The sequence below is a fragment of the Canis lupus genome, chromosome 23 (assembly GCF_011100685.1).
Source record: "Canis lupus familiaris isolate Mischka breed German Shepherd chromosome 23, alternate assembly UU_Cfam_GSD_1.0, whole genome shotgun sequence".
Taxonomy (NCBI): Eukaryota; Metazoa; Chordata; class Mammalia; order Carnivora; family Canidae; genus Canis; species Canis lupus.
In genome coordinates this window covers 23,755,776-23,776,466 of record NC_049244.1, presented here as the reverse complement: position 1 = coordinate 23,776,466, position 20,691 = coordinate 23,755,776, and the positions used below count along the sequence as shown (strand labels likewise).

The 20,691-nt window shown below is 46.5% G+C and overlaps 1 protein-coding gene and 1 long non-coding RNA gene across 2 annotated transcripts in view; both read left to right on the top strand.

The window, feature by feature from the left end:
• Nucleotides 1-1,655: 1,655 nt before the first annotated feature.
• The window catches only part of KAT2B (lysine acetyltransferase 2B), a 99,547-nt gene continuing 80,511 nt past the window's right edge, over nucleotides 1,656-20,691 (top strand). Inside the window, 2 exon segments of the mRNA XM_038570735.1 lie at nucleotides 1,656-1,742; nucleotides 1,745-1,990. Of these exon segments, the coding sequence (XP_038426663.1) occupies nucleotides 1,656-1,742; nucleotides 1,745-1,990 (333 nt within the window).
• Nucleotides 2,568-4,260, top strand: LOC119865372. Its single transcript, XR_005376969.1, has 2 exons — nucleotides 2,568-2,936; nucleotides 3,051-4,260. It is a non-coding gene; the product is annotated as an uncharacterized LOC119865372 (long non-coding RNA).

Here is a 20,691-nt window from a genome sequence, read left to right as displayed (position 1 = left end):
ACAAGCACTTCCAGAGAATCTGGAAAAAAAAAAAAAAAAGAAAAAAAAAAAGAGAAAATTAACTGGAAAAACGGGATGGCTGGGGAAGTTTCCAGGCAAAAGCACATTCCTTAAGGCATCTCTGGCTGAGAGCTAGAAGGCATGCAAAGAATTTGATAATACGCACATTATGACCCATATTACACAAAATTATGACTCATATTACGAAAGCACAGCACTTGTGAAGGGTCCCGAGAAACAGCGCTGGGTTTTCAAACGCTGTTTCAGAAAGGCCGACCGAGGGTGCACAACTTTCAAATGAAAAACTGGGACGTGCACTCCACCTTCCAAACGCCACCCTCGTCGTGTCATCAACAATGAAAACGACAGTTTTCGACAACAGTTGAAAACGCTGAGTGGAGGTTTTTAAAATCTTAATTTTTTTTTTTTTTTTTAAGTGTGAGGCCAAAAATCAACACTCTTTCTTTTGGAGGCTGCTTACATTTTTTCCCGGTTAACGTGAAGGCTAGCGATACCAACTTTGAAAACTTTGTGACATTATATAAACGAAAATAGCAAAAGGTTATAATCGCACCGCGCAGAGCTGAGCCCCATGAACAAACTTTCGGTGTTCAAACTCTCCTCGCTGCGAACGGTTTTCATTTTGAGAGGCGCACTTAGATAACCGTTTTTTTTTTTTTTTTTTTTAAACAACCAGGGCTTTTAAACAAAAATTACAGAAAGTATTGTCTTTTTTTTTTTTTTTTGTCGTCATCTAGCAGATGGGATCCAAAAATTGCGGTAGGAAGAAACCGTTAATTAAAAAAAAAAAACAAACAAAAACAGTAGCACAGAAAAGTACTTAGAGAGAGAGAGAGAAAACATTACGCCTTCATTTTGGTGAATTAGCAACAAAGAAAAGGATTAGCTTGGACGGGTCCTTTTCAAAAAAATAAATATTTTTTCCCTCCGGCTCCCGCTAGGGCGGAGGAAGTTGTGCCTCGGGTCGGAGAGGGTGGGATGGAGGGAAGGACAAATAGCGGGGAGGCTCGGCCCGGGCGGGGGCGGGGGCGGCTCGCGGGGGGCGGGGGCGCGGGGGGCGGGGGGGGGGCGCAGCCCGAGGCGGCCGGCAGGTGCCTGGGCTCAGCCCCCTGCCCCCGCCCTCCCCGGAGCGTGGCCTCGCCCCCTGGCGGGCGAGCGCTAGGTGCCGCGGCGCGGGCGGGGGGCACAGACCCCGCGGGCGGCGCGCTGGAGGCCGGGGTCGGCCGGGCCCCCACCCCCGAGGGCCGGCCCGTCGGCGCGCGCCCAGGAGCATGCCCGCGGCCGCGGCGCGCGGCGGAGCCCCGGGGAGGAGAGCCGCGGGAGGGCGTGTGCGGCGGCGGCGGCGGCGGCGGCGGCGGAGGAGCCGCTAGTCCCTCCCTCCTGGGGGAGCAGCTGCCGCGGCCGCCACCATCAGCGCGCGGGCCGCGGCCGGAGCGAGCCCGGCGAGCGGCGCGCGCGGGGGAGGGCGGGGGCGGGGGCGGGGAGGGGGGTGGGCGGAGGGGGGCGGGAGGGCGTGGGGGGAGGGTCTCGCGCTCCCGGCGACCAGAGCCCGAGAGGGAGACCCTGGCGGCGGCGGCGGCGGCGGCGGCGGCGGCGCCTGACACTCTGCGCCTCCTGCCGTGCTCCGGGGCGGCATGTCCGAGGCTGGCGGGGCCGGGCCGGGCGGCGGCGGGGCAGGGGCCGGGGCCGGGGCCGGGGCCGGGGCAGGGCAGGGGCCGGGCTCGGGGCGCTGCCCCCGCAGCCCCCCGCGCCGCCGCCCGCGCCGCCGCAGGGCTCCCCGTGCTCCGCCGCCGCCGCCGCCGCCGGGGGCTCGGGCGCCTGCGGACCGGCGACGGCAGTGGCGGCGGCGGGCACGGCCGAAGGACCGGGAGGCGGCGGCTCGGCCCGGATCGCCGTGAAGAAGGCGCAGCTGCGCTCGGCTCCGCGGGCCAAGAAACTGGAGAAACTCGGAGTGTACTCCGCCTGCAAGGTAGTGGCCCGCCGCTCCCGGGCCGGGCCGGGCCGCCGCGGGGGGCTGGGGCCTGCCGCGGGGACCCCCGCCCCTCCCCCGCCCCTCCCCTCCCCTCCCCTCCCCTCCCCTCCCGCGCGCGCCCCCGCCCCCGCCCCCGCGCCCGCCTCCCGCCCGGGGCCGCTGCACCGCGGAAGTGCTGCTGTCGCCCGCGCCCAATTAGCTGCTTCTCGGACCAGAGTCCCGTGGGGCTGGACGGAGGGGATCACCGCGGTCGGAGCCTTTCATTCTTCCCCTTCGGAAGGAGTTGCCTCTGCGTCTGCGCTCCTGGGCTGCCCTGGGGCTTTGTTGCTCTGTAGGAGCTCGCCGGAGGCACCTTCCCGAGAGCCGAGCGGCGCTGGCTTAGCGGCGAGCGCCCCGGGGCTAAGGAAACCTCTTTTTGGGGGGGGGGGGGCGGGGGGATGTGTGCGCCCCGTCTTCGCGCGTCCTCTCCCCGCGCGCCCCGCCGCGAGGAGCCGAGCTGGGTGGAAGGAGTGAGAGCGAAGTCGGCTTCGGGGCTCGGGCGCTGTGCGGATCCGAGGGGCGGGCCGTCGGGGTGGGCCGTCGGGCTGGGAGCCCGGGGCCAGGGTCCGGGAGCTCCCCGCGCCCCAGGCTGAGGGCGGGGGCGCCGCTGCGCGCCGTGACAGCCCCGTCATTATTGTATTATTACTTGTTTAGTTCAAACGCTGTCCCAGCTGCTCGAGGTGTAAACAGGCTTTGGCAAGGTGACAGCCTGCGCGGCGGGCGCTGCTGCTCAGTTTGAGGACGCGCGTTTCTCGCCGCCCCCTTTGCACCGCAGCTCCCGGCCCCCTGCAGCCCCTCGGCCGCAGATCCAGATGTGGGCGCCGGGCTCCCGGGGTGGGAGGATCGCCCGAGGCCGCGGGGCAGGCTGGCCCTGCGCTGTCAGCAGCGGCTTTGTTTTGACAGGGTGACAGCTGAGGGGGGCGGGGACTTGGCCTTGTCAGCTCCTGCGGCCTGTGGCTGAGGCCGGGAAGACACACTCACACACCTCCCTTGTGCATCTCCCGCCTGCTGCAAACAGGGTCAAGTTCCCAGGTTCCAGATTCCCACGGCCAAACTGCATCGACCGCTTCTGGATTTTGACGTAAAGATTGTTCATCCTGCTGGAACCTCTCTCCCTACAGTGATGCCGTTTTCAGTATTTACTGGAGCTTCTCAAGCGCACGGGAATGTCTGTGCTTACTAACTGCCCTTTTCCCCCACACCATTCACATCCTCGTGTGTGGGATGAATGCCCACCGTGTCCCCTACATGGGTGTAATAAATAATTGCTGAAGGAATGTAGTAGGATCTAGCTCTACTGCTTTTCAAACTTTGAGGTGCATAGGGATCACCTGGGGAGCTTTACTTTTTTTTTCTTAAGATTTTATTTATTTCTTCATGAGAGACATAGAGCACGAGAGAGAGGCAGAGACACAGGCAGAGGGAGAAGCAGACTCCATGCGAGGAGCCAGACATGGGACTCGATCCCGGGTCTCCAGAGTCACCACCTGGGCCAAAGGTGGCGCTAAACCTCTGAGCCACCCAGGCTGCTCACCTGGGGAGCTTTAAAATGCAAATTCTGAATCGGTGGATCTGGAGTGGGGCTGAGATTCTGCATCTCGAACAAACTCTCAGATGATGTGATGCCAGTCCAATGACCACGCTCCAAGTAGCAAGTCCCTGGTTCAGACGTGGGCAATGTTTTATTAATCCCTTTTGAATTCAGCCAAGAAAGCAAACTGCCCTCCTCTGAGGGCAATACAGGGTTGGTGTTTATGAAGGACTGCAAAAAAGATAGAGGGGAGGATACTTCTAAGAAAGGTGAAAGGCCACAAGGTGATCATAAGGGGCATAAGGCTAGTGGCAACAAGGCATGGAGTCTAGTAGGCAGATGGGAGAACTGTGCCCAGAATGGAAAACAAGGTCATTTATTTATTGGACTTGACATTCTGCAGCTGGAATGGGTTCATGTAGTAACTGTCAGTTCAGTCACTTTTTATTAGGTTCCCCACACCAACACCTTCTCTCCCAGCAGCCTGCCTTAATATCTGAAAAATTCCCTGAAGTTTTGGTCCCAAGAACCATGAGCCTATGTGATGTGCCCTGCACTGATGTCTTTGATCCTTTCAGATTTCTGAGAGTGAGGTGTAGCACCTTTCCTCAGGTTTGTGACTTGCGTGGTTTCATGTTCACACGCACAAACTTTTAGGAAGGGAAAGCTGCTCATTAAAGGCCTCTCTTTCTGCTCTTGGGAGACTCTGGACATGTCCATTTTTATTTGCTCATTCGTTCAGTAAATATTTAGAGGGGTCACAACTAGGTGCCAGGCATTGTGCTAGATGCTGGGGATGTGACACCCAGAATGTGTTCTTCTGGAGCTGCTGAGCGTATGTGTACGTGTGCATGCACGTGCATGCATTGTTTGGGGCCCGGGGATGTAGGCAGTAGACCGTTTACAATGTTGTTAGAAAACTCTGCTTGCTTAGGATGGTGTTGGAACCCAGAGGTGGGCAGTTCTAGGGCTGGAGCATGGGTGGGGTAGGAATGGCTTCCTGGAGGAAGTGTCAGTGGGTGCTTAGGACTCTTGGCAGTGCAGGGTGGGGTGACGTGAAGCTTCTTGAAGTGGAGAAACTGAAAGCACTTGTGAAAGCTTGGACCTGGGCCAGCAGGAGCTAAAGCTGCATTGGCTGAGGCCACCAGGTTGGGGGGCAATGTGTGTGGCCAAGAGGGCATTGTGGAATCCAGGAATTTTAACGTGGGGAGTAACATTCTCTCAGATTTGCTTTAAAAAAAAAAAAAAAAAAACCAAAACCAAAAACAAAAAAACCTCTGTTTGGTTGGGTGTGAGGGGAGTGTGAGAGAGCAGATCTGTGGTTCTTTATCAGCTTGTCTCTATCCTTCATATAAGAAAGCCCCCAAAGGACAGATTCCTCTACCTTTTGTCACTGATGGGCCCCTTGGCAAAGTGGAGGGAGTAGAGAGGTGAGAGAATGAGGAGGAAAGAGAGGAGTAGTTTACTGGGGGTTATTAGAAGAAAAGCAGGTCCCAGACCTGATAAAAGATCTGGCCTTTAAACTTCACAAACGAAACAGGAGGAGGGAGCTAGTTCACAGCCTGGGTGGTATGCCACACCCTGGAGAGAAGAAAAAAGAAGAAACAAACAAACTTGTTTTGCAGGATCTAGAGTAGAGTTCTTTGAACTATGTTCTGGCAAAGGTTGCTTCAGAGAGTCCCTTTGCTTCTGTGTGACACAGCCAGAGTAATCATTAAAAATGTAGATCTGACCACATTATATCTCTACTTGGGTCCCTTAATTTCTCTTTGCTGGAGTCCACAAAGCCCTGCAGGGCCTGACCACTGCTATGTCTGGCCCTTTTTCAGGGCGCTGCATGCATGGTTCCCTTCTACCTCAGGGCCTTTGCACATATTGTCCACTGGAACTGAAAGCTCTTCTCTCAACTCATTTTCACATTAACTCCCAACTCTTCCTGCCACTCTCACATTTCTTGCATTTCCTTTATCTGCTTGACCAGCCTTTCTGTTATAAATTGTTTGGAACCCCCTTGTGCTTGCTTTTCCTTCCCAGTGCTTTTATCCCAAATTTTAATTGTGTGATTATTTGATATGTGTTTGTCTCTGAATAGATTCTAAGTGGTGTGGTTATTGACTTGGGTGAATGAACTGGAGAGAACTGAGGAAAAGGTTAGCTCTTCAGGATAGCGGTAGTGAAATTTGAGCCTGACTGCTTCTTGACAGTCAGGTAGAGGGAATTCTTTCATATAGTGCATTTTTAGGTATCTCACAGGTGTGCACAGGACTGGGTTTTTAGTGTTATAGAAGAAACTTAAGTAAATATATAAGTAGGTCAAATCTCAGTCTCCATGAGTTTAAGTATAATTTATCTACTAAAAAACCCCATTGACTCTTCCTAATGAATAGGCCATTTATACATGCAAGGAAGCAGTAGGGTATAGTGGCCCACAGCATGTGCTTGAGTTCAGACTTCAGGATATCCAGGGGTGTGAGCTTGGACAATGACTTTACCTCAGCCTCCATTTCCTTGTCAATAATGATACTGTCTCATTGCATAACAGGGAGGGTTTAAACTGGGCTAATCTGTATAAGGCATCCAGCTGGGTGTCTGGCCCAGGGTAAGCCCCTACAGCAGCTCGGAGTAGGGAATACACTGTTAATGTGGAAGTCTGGAAAGACCGTGGGATTTAGAGGATCTCAAATCTCAGCTCTGCCACTCGTGTGATCTTGGGCACAAGTCATCCAGTTTTGCTCTGAGCCTTGATGACTTCCTCTATAAAATGGAGACTAAAACTTCAACCTTGAAGTTAAAAGAGAAGAGGTCCTCCAAAGTTCCTGGAACCCAAAAGTGTCGGATTAATGCTGGGTGAATGGAGTTGCTGCATTGTCTGTCAGAGTCAATGGCCAAAGAGCATTTATTCAGAACCCAGTTGCTTTGATTCTGGGCTGACTGCCATACTTGGTGAGTGACACAGGCTATAAAATTAGGCTGCATTTAAAACATAATGGTTTATAATCAAAGTAACACTGATTGTCGAACATACAGAGGCAGAGAAAAAACTCTCCTACGTTGGCCAGGAGCTGGTGAATGGGGCAGGGAGAGCAAGTTCTTAAAGTTGGGGAGAGCCTCCAACACTTTTGCATTTGTTGGTCACTCCTCCAGAGAGCAAATTTCTTTTTCAGCTGTCAATATCTAGAACAGTGGCTCTTACCCAGGAGCTGTTTTGCACGTGCCCCTCCTACCCCCCCTCTCCCGGGGTATTTGGCGATGTCTGGAGGCATTTTTGGTGTCATTGTTAATGTGAGGGAGGAAGTGGTACTGGCAGCTAGTGAGTAGAAGCCCAGGATGTTACTAAGCATCTCACTCTGCACAGGACATACCTGCCCAACAATTATCTGGCCCCAAGTGACAGTAGTGCTGAAGTTGAGAAACCCTGTTTTAGAGGAAAATTGTATTGACCTGTAGTGCCATGAATACATTTGCAGCATAGGAAAAATTAATGCTTTTAAGGCTAATTTGCATAACACTTAAAACCTGAAAATGTCACTGTGAATCATGGGGCATATTTCTAAACAGCTTTATTGTGGTATAATTTGTAGATCGTAAAAGTCACCAGCTGTAAGCGTGCAGTCAGATGCTTTTGAGTAAAAGTATATAGTTATGCCTCCATCACTACAGTTTGGTGTTATAACTCTTCCATTGCCCTAAAAACTTTCCTCCTGCCCTGGGCATCTTTTTAAAGTGATACTTTGTATTAATTCACAGTTTGCAAATGGAAACCAAATTAAAAATATCTTTTTGGAGCTCATTAGATAAGTAGTAATATAAGAAAGCACAAAACATGCAGGGGTGTCGACAAAATGTTTTCTAAGAGTGGTCCTTAGCCACATAACTCTATAGCATAGAATTATGTCTTGCGTGGTGACTTCTCTAAGAGGCGGTATCATGGAGCATGGAGTCAGGCACACATAGGAAAAATATTTCATTTGGCAGGCACAATACAAAAAGCCCAAGAGAAAGATGACCAAAAAAAAAAAAAAAAAAAAAAACAAAAAAAAAAAAAAGAGAAAGATGACCAAATTTAATTGTTTCCTCATAAACTTTCAGGGAAGATGGAAATTCAAGCCTGCAAAGCCTTCAGATTGCAATTTACCGTTTTATGTAACTGAGAAAGTAGTTTATAGGGCAAAAGAGAACAAAAATCTGCTGAGGAGTGTTTTGTTTTAGGAAGCATGTGTTTGCAACTAGCATTTTGTGATGCAGTGCTGGTGTGTTTTTTGATCTCCTTTTCTTTCTTTGTTTCTTTCTTTCTTTCTTTGTTTCTTTTTTTTTTTTTGGTTTGTTTTATTTCTTTAAACCACTGAGCAGATTTAAACTTGGTTACCTGTCCACATAGGCAGGATTTAATTCTGTGTCTATCAGGGAAATCTACAAGTCTAAGCCGTCATAGGGAATGTCGAGGGTAAAACAGACATTTCATGTGAGGTACCTTGGAACAATCAGAACATCTGCTTCTCAGATTAAAGATTTGGATACACTGTGCAGTGCCAATAAAACTTGGATGTCCAAGGCTTAGTGGCTTCTGATTTAGTTTGTCCCTCTCTCCAGGAGAGGAAGGTAGTTGTTTAGGAATGGTTGTCAGTGGTTTCTTATTCTTCATGGTTTCCTACTCCTAATCTGCTGCAAACGCAAAGCACCTGTGGCAGGATAGTAGGCGCACTGACTGCCTGGCTACCTGGAGCAAACTTGGAGAACCCTCCTTCTCCCTCCATGCTGGGTGCCTTTGGGCAGCCACTTAACAGCCTTGGGGTTCAGTTTCCTTACTGGTGAAGTGGGAGTCAAGGCACCACCTCATTGACTCGCTGTGAAGATGGAATACGGTAGCATGTATGAAAGGTCTTGGAATACATGTATTCCCACCTATGTCTATTTTTTTTTTTAACATTCTATTTATTTATTCATGAGAGAGAGAGAGAGGAAGAGACATAGGTAGAGGGAGAAGCAGGTTCTCTGTGGGGAGCCCAATGCCGGACTTGATCCTAGGACCCCGGGATCATGCCCTGAGAAAATGGCAGACGCTCAACCACTAAGCCACCCAGGTGTCCCCCCCCCCCCACCTATGTTTATTTTAGTTCATTTCTGGAAACCTTCTGTGGGTATCAGCAGTTTTGTGATAGTGTTTTTGCCAGAGTGTTCAGCCTCCTGTCATTTGATCCTTCTACCTGGGGCAAGAAGAGGGTGAGGAAGGTCATTTTACTAGCAGGGAACTGAGACCCAAAGAGGTGAAGCAACTTCCTCAAGCAGCAGTGGTTGCTCAGGGAAGAGCTTGCCCCCAAAGTAGATCTTTCTAGTGCACAATTTTGCATCCCCTTTCCGTAATATGGGGAGTGGAGGGGATGGTGTTCTCGGTGGCTTACAGAGAGGATTTAGTTTCAGGAGTTTGATGGCTCTCATTTGACATTTATTGTTACTCCTATTGTGAGGTATGTTCAAAGGCTTTCCTAGTTCATTGAGACTGTGCAGGCCATAAAGCAAACAAAATAACCATTTTTTATTATGGGCCTAGACAGACAGATGCATGCCCTTGATTGTTTTAAAGCTGACAATCAAGGATGGCCACTATGCTGGCCCATTAGAATTCCTTGTTGAAAGAAGATGAAAGTGATACCTACAGAGGCTGTAGAAGGTGCCAGATATGCCAGAGAGGCAAGGAATTGACTGTCCTGGACATTTAGAAGTCCAAAAACAGCTCTGCAGAAGACTGCACACAGCAGTGTTTCAGCCCAATTCAGAGGAAAGTCATTTTTGTTTAACTTAATTTTATTATGCAGACAGTGAAGTGCTTATGTCATAAGCATATATAGCTTGATGAATTTTTACATAGGCACACAGCCATGCAGCTGCCACTCAGATGAAGCTGAAGGCCGCTTGTGCCTCCTCCCCACCTCGAGTAACCCTTATTCTTTTTTTTTTTTAAGATTTTATTCATTTATTCATGAGAGACACAGAGAGAGAGAGAGAGAGAGAGAGAGAGGCAGAGACACAGGCAGAGGGAGAAGCAGGCTCCATGCAGGGAGCCCGATGTGGGACTCGAACCTGGGTATTCAGGATCACGCCCTGGGCTGAAGGCGGCGCTAAACCACTGAGCCACCCTGGCTGCCCCCCTTATTCTTTTAATACTAGAGATTACTTTTGCTTTTCTTAAACTTGACCCAAATGGGATGGTGTGGTATGAATTCTTTTGAACCTGGCTTTTGTCACTCACATGATGTCTGTGAGCTGCATCCCTGTTGCTGCATATAGAAGTAGTTTGTAAAGACACATTTTTTTAAACTAAAACGTTTTAAAAATTGTCAACCATTTTCAGGATGAAAGTCATTGGATGCGGACTTCATAAAATGAATTTTAATTAAATCTTTGGAAGAAAAGATGAGAATTTGATATTTCCGAATTTAGCATATGTGAATGTTTTTGGAATGTAGGGAAGAACCCTTGAAGGCAAGAATGGGACAAGAAACCAAGGGGGGCTGTAGATAAGCTTTGGGATGGAGGTGGGTGCTGGGGGCCTGTGATGTCACAGCTGGTAAAATGTGTAGCCTACATCTTCTCCTCTGGAGTCTGTATTGGTGAGTCTTTACTGGTAAATATCCATGTGAAGAAGCCCTCCTGTCACACATCTTTGGTTCTAGAAGATGTCTAGAATTATATGTTGTATTCTGCAAGCCATGCAGAACCATACGTGTTGGGAGCTGTGGCAGGGTCTCTAGAAGGCTGGCTAGAACCCAGCCAATAAAGCTCCAACACCTCTGTGTTGTGTTATTGGCCTGTGGGATTGAGATGCAGGAAAGAGATCATCCTCCTCGGCCCTCCCCTCATGGCCCTAATCTCCGAAAGTGTGAGGCCACCTCTCTTCAGGAGTGGCAGTGAGGAGCACAGATTACTCTATTACTCAAAACGCAGTTTCAGCATAACAACTCATCCTTGAAAACTCATGTGTGATATGTAAGCTTATTATTTAATAGAATCATATGGACTATCCACTTATGAAGTAATCTGTTGTGTAATTGGTGTATTTAATGCAACAGGATTTTTGTCTTTTTTACTTGGGTGCACATGTACATGGGGGTGTTGTACCTAATGCCATTTATTTATTCTTCATTTATTTCCATGGGTTGCTTTAAATTTCTACTTAAGTAGCTCCTGTCTAAATTCCTTATGATGGTTCATCCCCTTTCATCACAATTGAAATAACATTGAATCCTTATATATTTTTAAAGATTTATTTATTATTTTAGCGAGTGCACATGGAGACAGCGAGCATACATGGGGGAGGGGCAGAGGGAGAAAGAATCTTTTATTTATTTATTTTTTTAAGATTTCATTATTTATTCATGAGAGACACACACACACACACAGAGGCAGAGACACAGGCAGAGGGAGAAGCAGGCTCCATGCAGGGAGTCTGATGTGGGACTCGATCCCGGGACTCCAGGATCAGGCCCTGGGCCAAAGGGAGACGCTCAGCCACTGAGCCACTCAGGTGTCCCAGAGAGAGAGAATATTAAGTAGACTCCCTGCTGAGTGTGGAGTCTGATGCTGGGGGGTAAGAGGGTGCTCAATCCCAGGACCCTGAGATCACGACGTGAGCCAAATCCAAGAGTCAGTCACTTTTACCAACTTAGCCATCCAGGTGCCCCTTGAATCTTTGTAATGAATTGTTTTCATCTCTGGCATTTAATTATACATGCTGATACTCCCTGCATTGCACACTTTTTTTTTCTTTAAGATTTTATTTACTTACTTATAAGAAACACACACACACAGAGGCAGAGACATAGGCAGAGGGAGAAGCAGGCTCCATGCAGGGGAGCCCGATGTGGGACTCGATCCCAGGACTCCAGGATCACACCCCGGGCCGAAGGCGGCACTAAACCACCGAGCTACCCGGGCTGCCTGCACGCTTTTCTTCTCTGGGTATTGACGTGGTATTATTGTCAAGCGTCATTCTGGTCCATTCTCAAATACCAACTTTTCAGAGATGCCTCCCTGTCAAAAATAGCAGCACCCCATCACTCTGTAAGGTTATTTGTTTTCCTTTACTTCATCTTCAACACTTGGAAATCATATATATATATTATAATATTGTTTCATTTGTGACAATAGAAGTTTCATGAAGCAGAGACTTTGGTTTGCTTTGTATCCCAGGTCTGCTGACTGTGCCTTGTGAATAGTAGGTGCTCAATATGTATTTGTTGAATAAATGAGTAATTTCATATTCACAGTGCATTTCATATTCAGAGGCTTTGTGAGATTGGAAGGAAGATTTAGAGACAAGGTAACTGAGGCTCAGAGAGGTTTAGTAACTTGTCCAAAGCCACGTAGTCCCAGGGGCAGGGCAGCCAGGGCTGAGGCTAGAACAGCATCTTCCCGACTCTGTAGCTAAGTGTGGTTCCCTGTGAGCTTACAACAGACCTGGTGACCTGCAGTACTTGTTTGATGGCCTGGATTTCTCCTACAATATAGAGCAAGGAGGGTCACATCCACTTTTGATCCTTCTCTGAGGGAATGATGTGAACTTCTGACCACTGTTTCCTCTTCTGCAAATTGGAAGTAAATTGGTATCCCTGGGTGGCGCGACGGTTTAGCGCCTGCCTTTGGTCCAGGGCTTGATCCTGGAGACCTGGGATTGAATCCCACGTCGGGCTCCCAGTGCATGGAGCCTGCTTCTCCCTCTGCCTGTGTCTCTGCCTCTCTCTCTCTCTGTGTGACTATCATAAATTAAAAAAAAAAAAAAAAAAAAAAATGGAAGTAAATTCTCACAAGGGAGTTGTAAGTATTGTGAGACTAGTGAGTTAAAACCTATGAAGTGAGTAAAGGCTCTTATCATATATTTTAAAAGTCTATATGGTGTTGTGAACTAGAAAAAAAATCACCTACAAAGACATGTTTTCTAACTACTACTTATATTTTGTTGCTTTGCTGCCCACTTAAACTAAAGGTTACCATAGGCTTTCTTTAATTTGTTGTTCTGTTTGTACCCAGAAGCCCAGTCACAAGGCTTATTATTATTTTTTAATCAGGAGATGAATGGGGGTGTCCGGATGGCTCAGCAGTTTATCGCCCGCCTTCGGCCCAGGTCGTGATCCTGGAGTCCCGGGATTGAGTCCCACATTGGGCTCCCTGCGTGGAGCCTGCTTCTCCCTCTGCCTGTATCTCTACTTCTCTCTGTGTGTCTCTCATGAATAAATAAATAAAATAAAATTAAAAAAAAAAAGAATCTGGGGCAGCCCCGGTGGCTTAGCAGTTAAGTGCGGCCTTCAGAGCCTGATCCTGGAGACCTGGGATTGAGTCCCACGTTGGGCTCCCTGCATGGAGCTTGCTTCTCCCTCTGCCTGTGTCTCTGCCTCTCTCTCTCTCTCTCTCTTTCTGTCTCTCTGTGTCTCTCATGAATAAATAAACAAAATCTTTTAAGAAAAAAATCAGGAGATGAATGAATGCATGTATTTTGCACAAAAGTGTGACTAACGTCTCCTAATGATCCATTTGGAGTGATACACTACCTACCCTTAGGAGGAGGCTTTGAGTAACCTCTGCAGTGACCTCAGGGCTGGACATGGTGGGGATGCTTCCATTAGCTCTATACTCTCTGGAAAAGCCCCCATCATTGCATGCTCTTGGCCCGTGCAGGCTCCTGTGGTATGCAGGAGATTCCAGAAGTGCAGGGATGAGACCTGAATCGTATCATAGTGACTGGTGATGGCAGCTCTAATTTGCATTAGCTCTAACGAGCTGGTGTTGAAACCGGATGGCAGGATGCCAAGGAAGCCAAGGTCAGCTTACTTGGAAATAGCAAAGTGAGTCATGTAACCCAGGATTTGCACATACCCAGGACTACCTGACTCACCCTACCTCCAAGGGAACACATCCATGAGTACTGGTTAGGTGCCTGTGTCCAGGCTCTGTCCTGGTGGCGGGTGAGTGACAAAGGGAAGTGCAAGCCATAAGGAGCCCCTCATCTTGCTGGGGAGACAGAGAGGGAAAGAAAAATTCAAGGGAATAATCAAGCATGAAGTCAGCTCAGAGAAAAACAACCATCAGCTGGGGCAGGTGGAAGTGTAGGGGGGAGGCTCAGCCTAGGTGGAGTGAAGGCGAGAAAACAGCAGAGAAGCAGAAGCGAAGGGAGCAAGACGTCAGAGTGGCTTGGAACATGGACCTAGGGAACCGACTGCCTGGGTTTGAATACTGACATGCTGCTTTCTCGCCGTGTGACCATGGGGAGATTACTTACCCTTTACAAGCCTGTGATTTCATAACTGAAAAATGGGAGAGTGTGATATTGTCAACTTTACCCATTCATTCAACAAACTGTTATATCATGTGCCAGGCATTGATTTAGATGCTGGCGATACAGTGACAGATGGGTTTTTACTCTTGCAGAGCTTGCTTCTGGTAGCAGAAGCAGACACAGTAAACAAGAAAATAACAGAAAGTGGTAAATGCCACATGCCACACAGAATGAAAACAGAGAAGTAAATGAGAGTGCCTGGGGAGTCCTTCCAATACGTGCCCAGAAAGGTCTCTCTGTGGATGGGATATGGTCTGGGGCCTGCCTGATAACAAGGAGCCAAGCTACTGGAGGCGGGAGGGTATGTGTGTCTGTTTACGTGTGTCGAGGGTGCCAGGTGGGGAGTGCAAAGACTCAGGGCAGAAATGGCTTGGCATGCTCCAGGGTGGCCAGGTGACCCTTGTGGCCAGGTGGGGGGCAAGGGAACGAGTGTAGGGGATGAAGTGGGAGAGGTTGATAGGGCCAGATGGCTGAGCATGTATAATTTTCACACAGTGAAATGATTTCATTTCCAGTTCTGATCATTTCCAACAAATGCGTATCAAGACCCAGAACATTTTAAATCACCCTAGAAAGTTATCTTCTGCTCCTTGCCACTCAAATGCCTCCCCCTCAGAAGCAACCACTGATCTACTTTGTATCACAATATATTCATTTTTGATACTCTAGAATTATTCATGTAAAGGATGCCACACAGTACATACTCTTATTTTTTCACTCAGTGTAGTTTTGAGATTCACGCATGTTAGATGCATCAGTGGTTAATTTCTTCTTATTGCTGAGAGGTATTCCACTGTATGGATATACAAGTTTGTTTATCCGTTCACCTGCTGTTAGGCATCTGGGCTGTTTCAGATGGATTCAGATAAGATTTGGGTTTTAAAGCATCCCCTTTCACTGCTTTGAGAAGAGTACAGTGTACAAGAGAAAAAAAGAGGGCTAGTTGAAGTTACTGCAGTGTAGGTGTAAGTGGGTGATGGCTTGCGTGTGGGTGATGACAGTGGAGAGGGTGAGAATAGCTAGTTTGGGGCAATATTATGAGTGTGAAGGCAACAGGACTTGATTTGTGGTGGGAGGTGGCAGTGAGAAAAAGACAGAAATGAACCTAATATCTAGGATTTTGGCTTAAGCAATGGAAAGGATGGAAACCTCTATTTACGAGGTTGGGCAGGACCACAAGAGAGGCAGCTTTAGAGTGGATGAGAATCAAGAGTCCTTTTCCTGGATGTGTTAAATTAGGTGTGTCTTTTAGTAGTTAAGTTTTGTTTTGATAATAAAATGAGATAATCCACTTGGCAGTTTGGTTTAGTATCTGGAATATGCTAAGTGCTCAAAAAAAATAGTAGCTACTATTACAGTTAAAAGTAACTGCTGATCTTAATAAAGAGACCAGCCAAATTGAAGAAAAAGGAAAAACAAATACACAAATCGGGGGAAAATAGGAACCTCTCTCTGGGTAAAGAAGAAACCTGTCGATAGAAAGTCTTGAGTTTCAGGTAGAACATTTTGGACTGAAGTCATTTAATAATAGCGAGTCATTGCACTTTAAGAAGGAGGAGACCCGAGATATTTTAGAGTGCCAGCGAAAAGTTTTAGGTTTTGGTTTTGGCTCCTTGCTCCTTTGCCAGCTGGGGTAACTCAGGCAAGCCACACCCCTTCTGCAAGCATCGAATTACTTGTCCTGTGGGGTTATTGGGAGGGGAAAATAAAATGATGTAGGCTAAAATTGCCTTGGAAAGTATTGGGCAGAAATGTTGGACATTGTTAGATGACATTTAGAGGCGAGTGATGTGTCCCATGCCTGTTAGATGGAGTGGGAGTGGGGATGTATTGAAAGTGAGAAGAAAGCTGTTTCTTCGAACTGGCTATTCAAGGCCTGACCCAGGGCCACACCAGTGAGAATGGAGAAGGTGTAAATCTGGGAGAGATTTCGAAAGAAGAATCAGATGGCCTTGGGTGAGGGCAATGAATTCAGATATACTGAGCCTCAGGAGCTGGGAGAAAGGCGGATGCCATTGAAGGGAATAGGTTAGTTGCAAAGGGGTTCTGGGGTTTAGGGCAAGCTTCCTGGGCAGGGATGCCAGGTGTGGGCAGTTGGGAATGCAGGCTGGAGTTCTGCTTTGCAGGTTGGGCTGGTTATGTGGATTGGCGAGTCATCAGCCCGGATAATGACGGATATCATGAGAACGTGATCTGTCCAAGGAAGCAACATATATGGCGCTGTTTATTTTGCTCATCCCAGCTGACTTGGTACCAGAACAACAGACCGAAGAGTGAAAAATTTTGTCAGCTGGTTGTCTGGCCTGCTCAATGTCAGCCAAACAGTTTGACAAGTCTTTCCAGTGTTGAAGACTGAGCTGTCTGCGTTGGCAAGTTCACCGATAAACTCTGAGATTAATTCTGTGTATATTAGAAGAGATTCAGGGATTGTCTGGGATTTAGGATTCTGGGGCACCAAGTTACTTGGTCTTGGTGTCATTCAGGACTTCTTGAGGCCCTTCCAGGGATGATGTGTGTTTGGGTGATGCGACTCAGATGTGAGGCAGGGTCTGGTCCCTCCCTGGGCCATTTGGTAGTGCTGGAGTCACTTAGCACCTTTTTAGATAATGCCTGAGGGTTGAGCTTTTGATTCCATCAGACCTCATTAATTAGCATAAAGAGGGAGGTTCCTGACTGAGCTCTAGCCCAGGCCTAGGCTGTCTTCCAGACAGCAAGGTCAGAAAGGTTTTTTGTAGATTTGATGTTGGAGTCATCTTGGAGAGCTTGGAAGAGCAGCATTTGAATTATACCCGGGTCATCTCCTCGTGGCATATTTTCCATTCTCCTCCTCTATCCTTGACCACTCTGCAGTATTTGGTTTGTGACTTTCCAGACCAAAGTGGCACTGTTCATTAATGTCTTCAGAGATGTTTCTGCCTGAATTACCATGCTACTTATCTTCCCTTCCACTTCTGTTTTTACTTTCAATTCCAGGCAAATTTGTCTCCCGCCCCCACTCCTGCCTTCTCTTTTTCACTTAGGCCAAATACCCAGATTTTGGGGGCACCTGTCTGGCTCAGTTGGTGGAGCATGTGACTGGGTGGGTCTCACCTGGGAACTTTTTTCTTAAAAAGATTTATTTATTTATTTATTTATTTATTTATTTATTTATTCATTCATTCATTCATTCATTCATTCATTCATTCATTCGAGACAGAGAATAAGAGAGAGAGACACAGGCAGAGGGAGAAACAGGCTCCATGCAGAGAGCCTGATGCAGGACTTGATCCCGGGACCCCAGGATCACGACCTGAGTCAAAGGCAGACACTCAACTGCTGAGCCACCCAGGTGTCCCGCTGGGAACTTTTTAGAACTGCAGCACCTTGGGCCCCACCCTAGATTTACTGAATCTGAATCTGCATTTTAAGATTTCCTAGGTGATCTGGAGGCAGATTAAAGTTTGAGAAGCACTGCTTCCAATCACAAGAACATTATTTATCCAAATTGCTTCCAAAGCAGTTCCCTTCCAAATTTATTGAGATCACAACAGCTTACGGGGACTTTCAGTGGTGGTGTTTTAAAAATAGGATTAAGGGACCCCTGGGTGGCTCAGCGGTTTGGTGCCTGCCTTTGGTCCAGGGCGTGATCCTGGAGCCCTGGGATCGAGTCCCATGTTGGGCTCTGGGTGGAGCCTGCTTCTCTCTCTGCCTGAGTCTCTGCCTCTCTCTCTCTCTCTTTCTCTCTCATTAATAAATAAATTAAATCTTTTAAAAAAATAAAATAGGATTAAAAGATTCCTCCCCCCTCCCCCCAGAGTAACACATGCACACCGTTAACAGAATTCAGGCAGCTTGCTACAGTGACAAATGAGAATGTTGGTTCTCTCCCCTGTCTTCCTCCATCCTGGCTTTCACTCCCTTTCTGTCACCTCCAGAATGAGTCAGTCTCCCCCTCCCCTGCTGTCCAGAGGCTGCACCCTACAGTTTATACTACAATCCAAGGAGGGGAACTAGATTCATTGTATAGAAATCCATTTAGATTCCAGTTAGGGTCAAATGAAGCTGTGAACATGCCAGAAAGTTGGATGTCAGCAAGTCAAGGGTGTTGAATGAAGGAGCCCAAAAGAAGCACCAGCAGATAAGGCTGTATTATTAGCAAGTTTTAATTATTTCAAAGTTTCCATTCATTTTAAAAGCAGGGCAACCTACTTAATGACTTATTCCCATCATTTCCCTTTGGCCAAGACAAATTCTGACAGTGGAGGTCGTAGCCACCTAGACACTAACTTCTTTTGCTTTTTTAGATTAGAAAAGGACAAAGATGGAGGCCCCCATTTGCTGGTCCTTTTTTTTTTTTTTTTCCTTTCCCCCAAATGTAGCTTATTAAGCTTTTTTTTTTTAATTTGTGAGGAGAAAACATACCTCAATTTTGGGATGAGTTTTGGTGAAACTTTGCAGAAGACCTGTATTTGAAGTGATAATTAGTAATTAGCACTTCTTGCCTTTTAATTTTTATATGTTTAAAGACTTATTTTAGTGAGGGGAGGGGCAGAGAAAGAGGGAGATGTAAGCCAACTCCACGGAGAATTTGGAGCTCAACACAGGGCTTGGTCTCATGACCCTGAGATCACCACCAAAGCTGACCTGAGCCAAAACCAAGAGTTGGACACTCAACCAACTGTGCCACCCAGGTGCCCCAGTTCTTGCCTTAAAAAAACTTTAGTGAGGAACACTTGGGTGGCTCAGTGGCTGAGCATCTATCTGCCTTTGGCTCAAGTCATGATCCCAGGGTCCTAGGATTGAGTCCCATATTGGGCTCCCTGTGGGGAGCTTGCTTCTCCTTCTGCCTATGTCTCTGCCTCTCTCTCTGTGTCTCTCATGAATAAATAAATAAAACCTTTAAAAAAATAAATAAAATTTAAAAAACCTTAGTGAGATATAATTGGATGCCCCAAAAGTCTGTGGTTTTAAGTTGACGATTCAACGACTTTTAGGAAATTGAGTTTTAGATTTCTACCTCTCCCAAAAGATCCTTGCGTCCATTTGGTATCAGGCCTCTTTGCATTTTAGTCTCAGATTATTCAATCTACTTCTATGTCTATAGACGTGCCTTTTCTGGAATTCATATATATGGAATTATGCAGAATGGGACTGGCTTCTTAGGATAATGTTTTTGGGCTCATTCATATAGCATATAATCAGCATCTCATTCTTTTTTAATGCCAAATAATATTCCCCTGTGTGGATATGGCATGTTTTGTTTATGTATTCACAAGTTGATGGACATTTGGATGCTTTCCACCTTTTGGCTAACTGACATGAATAACACTGAGTGGACATCTGTGTGCAAATCTTTGCATGGATATATGTTTCATTTCTCTTGGACAGATACTTTGGAATGGGTTTGTGGGATCATGTGGTAAATTCATGTTTAACTTTTAAAAACATTTATTTTTTTTTAAGTTGTGATAAAATACACATCACATAAAATTTACCATCTTAACCATTTTTAAGTTATACTTCATTAGTATTAAGAAACTCAGCGGGATAACTGAGTGGCTTGGTCAGTTAAGTGTCTGACTTTGGCTCAGGTCATGATCTCAGGGTCCTGGGATAGTCAGACTCCACGCTCAGTGAGAAGTCTGCTTGTCCTTCTGCCTGTATCCCCACTCGTGGACACTCAAATAAATAAAATCTTTAAAAAAAAGGAAAAGAAACTCATATTGTTGTGCAACTATCACTATCTACAAACTCATATCATCTTTCCAAACTGAAACTTTATACCTATTAAACAATAATTCTCATTCCTCCTTCCTTTCATCTCTTGGCAAGCATTACAATCCTACTGATTTTCTGTGATCTGTCTATGCTAGGTACCTCATACAAGTGGAACCATACAGTATTTTTCCTTTTGTGACTGGCTTATTTTACCTAACATACTGTCCTCAAGGCTCATCCATGTTGAAACACGTGTTAGAATTTCTTTTATTTTTTAAGGCTGAATAGTGTATTCTCTTGTATTCATATACTACAGTTTATCCATTTTCTGTCAGTGGACACTTGGGTTGCTTCTACCTTTTGGTTTTTATAAATGTTTTTGTGAACTAGGGTTATGAACTTAAATATTTAAGTTCCTGCTTTCAATTCTTTTGGGTATATTCCCAGAAGTGGAATTGCTAGATCATATGGTAATTCTATTTTTAATATTCTGAGGAACTGTCATAACTTTTTCATAGTGCCTGACCAATTTTCCTTTCCACCAATAATGCACAAAGGTTCCTGTTTCTCTACATCCTCACCAACACTTGTTGTTTTCTGTGTTTGTGATAATAGCTGTCCTAATGAGTATGAGGGGATATCTCACTGTGGTTTGGATTTGCATTTTCCTAGTGATTAGTGATTTTGAGTATCTTTTTATGTATTTATTTGATTATTTGTATGTCTTTGGAGAAATGTCTATTCATATCTTTTGCCCACTTTTTAAAAATTGGGTTGTATGTTATTTTGTTGCGGAGTTGGAGTTCTTTATATAGTCTGAATATTAACCCCTTACCAGGTATTTGATTGGCAGCGTTTTTTTTTTTTTTTTTTTTTTAATTCTGTGAGTTGTGTTCTATTGATTGTATTCTTTGATGCACAGAAGTTTTTAATTTTGGCTAAATCCAGTTTATTTTTTTTCTGTTGCATGTATTTTCAGTGTCCTATCAAGAAATCATTGCCAAATTTCAATGTCATGAAGCTCTTCCTGTTTTCTTTTAAGAATTCTATAGTTTTAGGTTTTAGACTTAAGTCCTTGATGGATTTGGAGTTTATTTTTGTGTA